We start from the raw sequence: 6,198 nt of genomic DNA, 5'->3' as shown, positions 1-6,198 counted from the left end.
ATTTCCATATGTGCAAAAAAATTTCAATATGGAACACACGAAACCTTCAAGTACACGGGTGTCTCGTGGTGTACATGAATATCTTATGATGTACACACGACCAAATCAGTATCTGTGCACATTTCTGCGAAACAATGTGACACTACGGACGATGGATATTGCAAAATGCCATAGGAGTATATCGCTTGCTAGCGACTTTTCCTGCTTTATCCATCGTACGTGTTGTTATTATATACACAGTCAGAAGAAAATAGATTAATCTTGCGAACAATGTGTAGCGTGGTTCGTGTTGGTGGTTACGTTGCGGCCATAGGTGTAGTGATCATTTAGGAAATCATCGGACTTACTGTACAGATACTTTTATGCTCGTGTGTACAGACAATCAAAAAGTATCTTTACAATTTCGTGTTAGACAATATGACACAACGAACGTAAGATTTGGACAATCCTACCGAGACAACAAAACCCATCCGTAAAGATACTTTTTTGATTGTGTGTAAAGGAATATTCGAAGCTATGACATACACGAATGCGTACATGGACCTCTCGGGATGCACACATATCTTTCGTTAGTGTACACTTAAATTTGATGGTGCACACAGCTTGATTTGGTGATGTACACGAAATCTTAATTAAGGGTATACCCAGTTCTCTCTTGATGTACTGTACACGGCACCTACATCACGTACACATCACTCCCATGGTGTACACTTTAATGTATGTACACGGAGGTTCACCAAACGTCTACACGGCATTATCTAAATATATATAAATGTCAACACTATGTACACTTAGTAACCTACACTCACACGGGAGACTTCTTATGTACAAGGCACTTTTGACGTGTACACGAGTTTTATATTTTTTGTTTATGTACAATTTTATTTTTTCATCAGGTGTACACACATTGTAGATGAACTGTTCAGGTATGTACAGGTGTCTATGCTGCACTGTCCCGCGGCTTTTCTCACTCCTAGATTTCGGACGTATACATTAAGAATCTGGACTTTTGGCGTTAAGATTACAGTCTCGCATTCAAAATCTGGTTCTAATTCTTTGGCAAAAAATCTGACGTTTTCTGGCGTTGGACTTCTGCTTCGCGACCAAGATTCTTAGAGACAAACATGTAAAAAATGCTACCTTAGAGACGAGCTGCTTGGCAAAGAAAAAATTGACGTTGCGTTGACTGAAGGTTCTCGCGGTGACTGAAGGTTCTCGCGGTGACTGAAGGTTCTCGCGGTGACTGAAGGTTCTCGCGGTGACTGAAGGCTCTCGCACTGAATGAAGCTTCACAGTGAAACTCAATCTCTGAACCTTAGTCAAGAATTTGAATTTGGTGTTAGACTACGTTTTAGTTCCAAAAATGCCAACGCTAAATTAAACGTAATACAATAGTTACAAAGTCAAAGCCAAACGCTAGACAACAGTTCCATCGACATTTCTGTCAAGGTTGACAGCAGATTGAACGTCAACATCCCAACGCATCACCACACACCATTGGCAGCTCTACAAGGACGTCCAAGTAGAAGGGGGAACTCCGTCATTCGCAAGTCCGTTTTCTCTCTTTCTCCTCAGGTTCCACCGCCCCTCAGGAGGCCAGCTGTGGAAGCTAAGCCACCCCAACACAGCACTCCAGGGATGGCCAAGCTGCCCCAACACAGCACCTGCCACAACAAGAGCACCAGCAGTGCCCAGAGCAGCAGAGGATGGACCAGCACACCTCCTCCTTGACTAGAGATTCGCCACAGCATAAGACTCTTGCCTCCGTTAGTCTGCATTGCTGCTGGAGTCTCACCTAAGAAAATAGAGTCTTATATTAGAAATAATATAAAGGATTTCATATATTAAATGCTGGAAGGAGGAGATTTTAAATGAATATTATCTAAGATAAACATTATAGAGTACTCCAGGGAAGATGAACAGTCGTATACAAGTATCTAGATGATAAAGCATTATACTTTCAGGTTCTCTATATCATATGCTGGCCGGAGAGTGTTTTTTTATATGAATATGGACAAGCATTATACAAAATAGTAGTCTTAAAAGAAGAGTCTTGTAATAGTTGTGAATAATTGTGATATAAGCAATTATATACACGGAAAGTTGAAAATAAAGTGTTAAATATAAATTATGATAGATCTTTGGTTTATTTTCTCTAATGCTGTAGTAATAAATGATGACATTATACGGAGGGGTAGGGGTAGGGGGAAGACTTGTATTATACTGGGTAGAGTGGCAGGGGCTGGGGAAGACTTGTATTAAACTCGGTAGAGTGGCAGGGGCAGGGGTAGGGGGAAGACTTGTACTGGGTAGAGTGGCAGGGGTAGGTGTAGGGTAAACTTGTATTATACTGGGTAAAGTGGCAGGGCAGGGTAGGGTAGAGGGAAGACTTGTTTTACAATCGATAGAGTGGCAGGGGTAGGGGTAGGGGTAGAGGGAAGACTTGTTTTATACTGATAGAGTAGCAGGGAGTAGGGTGTAGTAAACTTGTATTATACTGGGTAAAGTGGCAGGGGGGTAGGGGGTAGGGGAAGACTTGTTCTATACTCGATAGAGTGGCAGGGGGTAGGGGTAGGGGTAAAAATTGTATTATACTGTAGAGTGACAGGGGGCAGGGGTAGGGGAAGACTTGTAATATACTGGGTAGAGTGGCAGGGACAGGGTAGGGGAAAGACTTGTTCTATACTGATAGAGTGGCGGGGGTAGGGGTAGGGGTAAAACATGTATTATACTGTAGAGGACAGGGGGTGGGGTAGGGCAGGGGTAAAACTTGTATTATACTGGAGAGTGGCAGGGGGAGGGGTAGGGGAAGACTTGTATTATACTGGGTGAGTGGCAGGGGTGGGGTAGGGGAAGACTTGTTTATACTCGATAGAGTGGCAGGGGTAGGGGTAGGGTAGAGGGAAGACTTGTTTTATACTGATAGAGTGGCAGGGGAATGGGTAGGGTAGAGGGTAGACTTGTTTTATACTCGATAGTGTGGCAGGTAGGGGTAGGGTAAACTTATATTATACTGGGAGAGGGAGGTAGGGGGATGTTTGGAGGGGGAGGGTGAAACGATGTTATAGGGTAGAGGACAGGGGCAGGGGTAGGGGGGAAGACTTATTATACTGGGTAGAGGGCAGGGGTAGGGGGAAGACTTGTTCTATACTCGATAGAGGACAGGGGTAGGGGTAGGGGTAAAACTTGTATTATACTGGGTAGAGTGACAGGGGCAGGGGTAGGGGCAGGGGTAAAACTTGTATTATACTGGGTGAGGCAGGGGCAGGGGTAGGGGAAGACTTATTATACTGGGTAGAGTGACAGGGGCAGGGGTAGGGGCAGGGGTAAACTTGTATTATACCGATAGAGTGGCAGGGGTGTGGGGCAGGGGTAGATGGAAGACTAGTTTTATACTCATAGAGTGGCAGTAGGGTAGAGGAAGACTTGTTTTATACTGATAGAGTGGCAGGGTGTAGGGGTAGGGTAGAGGGAAGACTTGTTTTATACTCGATAGAGTGGCAGGGGTAGGGGTAGGGGTAAACTTGTATAACTGTAGAGTGGAAGGGGGCAGGGTAGGGGGAAGACTGTATACCTGACAGTAGGGGTAGGGGTAGAGGGAAGAATTGTTTATACTGATAGAGTGGCAGGGATAGGGAGGGTAAACTGTTTATACTGCAGAATAGGGGCAGGGGTAGGGGTAGAGGGAAGACTTGTTTATACTGATAGAGTGGCAGGGGGTAGGGGTAGGGGTAGGGGAAGACTTGTTTTATACTGATAGAGTGGCAGGGATAGGGTAGGGGTAAAACTGGTATTATACTGCAGAATAGAAGGGGGGGTAGGGGTAGAGGGAAGACTTTTATACTGCGATAGAGTGGCAGGGGTAGGGTAGGAAACTTGTATATACTGGGTGGCAGGGGTAGGGTAGGGGGAAGACTTATTATACTAGGTAGAGTGGCAGGGGTAGGGGTAGAGGTAGGGGAAGACTTGTTTTATACTTGCAGAGGGCAGGGGTAGGCAAACTGGTATTAACTAGGTAGAGTAGTAGGGGTAGGGTAGAGGTAGAGGGAAGACTTATTTATACTCGGTAGAGTGGCAGGTGGTAGTAGGGAAAGACTTTATTATACTGGTAGAGTGGCAGGGTAGGGGTAGAGGTAGAGGGAAGACTTGTTTTATACTGGCAGAGTGGCAGGGGGTAGGGTAGGGGAAGACTTGTATTATACTAGGTAGAGTGGCAGGGGGTAGGGCAGAGGCAGAGGGAAGACTTGTTTTATACTGGCAGAGTGGCAGGGGTAGGGTAGGGGTAAAACTTGTATTATACTGGGTAGAGTGGCAGGGGGTAGGGGTAGAGGGAAGACTTGTTTTATACCGACAGAGTGGCAGGGGGTAGGGTAAAACTTATTATACTGCAGAGTGGCAGGGGTAGGGTAGGACTTGATTATACCAGGTAGAGTGGGCAGGGTAGGGGTAGAGGCAGAGGGAAGACTTGTTTTATACTGGTAGAGTGGCAGGGGCAGGGTAGGGGTAAAACTTGCATTAGACTGGGTAGAATGAAGGGGCAGGGGTAGGGGTAGAGGGAAGACTTGTATAATACTGGATAGAGTGGCAGGGGTAGGGGTAGGGTAGAGGAAGACGTGTTTTATACCTGATAGAGTGGCAGGGGGTAGGGGTAGGGGTAGAGGGAAGACGTGTTTTATACTGATAGAGTGGCAGGGTAGGGGCAGGGGTAGAGGGAAGACTTGTTTTATACTGATAGAGTGGCAGGGTAGGGGTAGGGAGAGGGAAGACGTGTTTTATACTGATAGAGGGCAGGGGGTAGGGCAGGGGTAGGGAGAGGGAAGACGTTTATACTGATAGAGTGGCAGGTAGGGGTAGGGGTAGAGGAAGACTTGTTTTATACTGATAGAGTGGCAGGAGGGGTAGGGTAGGGAAGACTTGTTTTATACTCGATAGAGTGGCAGGGGTAGGGGTAGGGAAAGGGAAGACTTGTTTTATACTGATAGAGTGGCAGGGGATAGGGTAGGGGTAAAACTGGTATTATACTGGGTAGAATGGCAGGGGCAGGGGTAGGGGTAGAGGGAAGACTTGTTTTATACTGACAGAGTGGCAGGTGGTAGGGTAGGGGTAAAAACTTGTATTATACTGGGTAAAGTGGCAGGGTAGGGGTAGGGGAAGACTTGTATTATACTAGGCAGAGTGGCAGGGGTAGGGTAGAGGTAGAGGGAAGACTTGTTTTATACTGGTAGAGTGGCAGGGGCAGGGTAGGGTAAAACTTGTATTATACTGGGGAGGGCAGGGTAGGGTAAGGGGAAAACTTGGCCACTGGCAGAGTGACAGGGGTGGGGTAAGGAAAGGGAAGACTTGGACATACTAGCAGAGTGGCGGAGTAGGGGTAGGGAGATGACTTGCATTATACTGGTAGAGTGGCAGGGTAGGGTAGGGGAAGACTTTTATTATACTCGGTAGAGTGGCAGGGGGTAGGGGTAGGGGTAGAGAGAAGACTTGTTTTATACTGGTAGAGTGGCAGGGCAGGGTAGGGGTAGGGGTAGAACTTGTATTATTACTGGGTGGAGTGGCAGGGGGTAGGGTAAGGGGAAAAACTTGTTTTATACTGGTAGAGTGGCAAGGAGTAGGGTAGGGGAAGACTTGTATTATACTGGTTAGAGTGGCAGGGGTTGGGGTAGGAGAAGAATTGTTTTATACTGATAGAGTGGCAGGGGGTAGGGAAGGTAAGACTTGTTTTATACTGATAGAGTGGCAGGGGTAGTAGGGTAAAACTGGTATTATACTGCAGAATGGCAGGGGCAGGGTAGGGGTAGAGGGGAAGACTTGTTTGATACTGATAGAGTGGCAGGGGTAGGGGTAAAACTTATTATACTGCAAGTGGCAGGGGCAGGGTAGGGGAAGACTTGTATTATACTAGGTAGAATGGCAGGGTAAGGGGTAGAGGAAGACTGTTTTATACTGGATAGAGTGGCAGGGGTAGGGGTAGGGGCAAACTTTGTATTATACTGGGTAGAGTGGCAGGGGCAGGGGGTAGGGGAAGACTTTGTATTATACTGGGTAGAGTGGCAGGGGGTAGGGTAGGGGGAAGACTTGTATTATACTGCAGAGTGGCAGGGGCAGGGGTAGGGGAAGAGGTAGGGCAGTGGTAGGAGATGACTGCATTATACTGGTTAGAGTGGCGGGGAAGGGGTAGGGGAAGACTTGTATTATACT

General features: G+C 46.7%; 1 protein-coding gene across 1 annotated transcript in view; it reads right to left on the bottom strand.

Moving 5' to 3' along the window:
* Nucleotides 1-394: 394 nt before the first annotated feature.
* Nucleotides 395-6,198, bottom strand: part of LOC121880321 — a gene marked incomplete in the record, with an annotated part of 159,381 nt that continues 153,577 nt past the window's right edge. The window contains 1 exon segment of the mRNA XM_042387478.1: nt 395-1,795. Coding sequence (XP_042243412.1) covers nt 1,572-1,795 — 224 coding nt within the window.

The sequence above is a fragment of the Homarus americanus genome, unplaced genomic scaffold (assembly GCF_018991925.1).
Source record: "Homarus americanus isolate GMGI-L3 unplaced genomic scaffold, GMGI_Hamer_2.0 scaffold20930, whole genome shotgun sequence".
In the NCBI taxonomy this organism is placed as follows: Eukaryota; Metazoa; Arthropoda; class Malacostraca; order Decapoda; family Nephropidae; genus Homarus; species Homarus americanus.
This window is presented reverse-complemented; position numbering and strand designations above follow the sequence as displayed.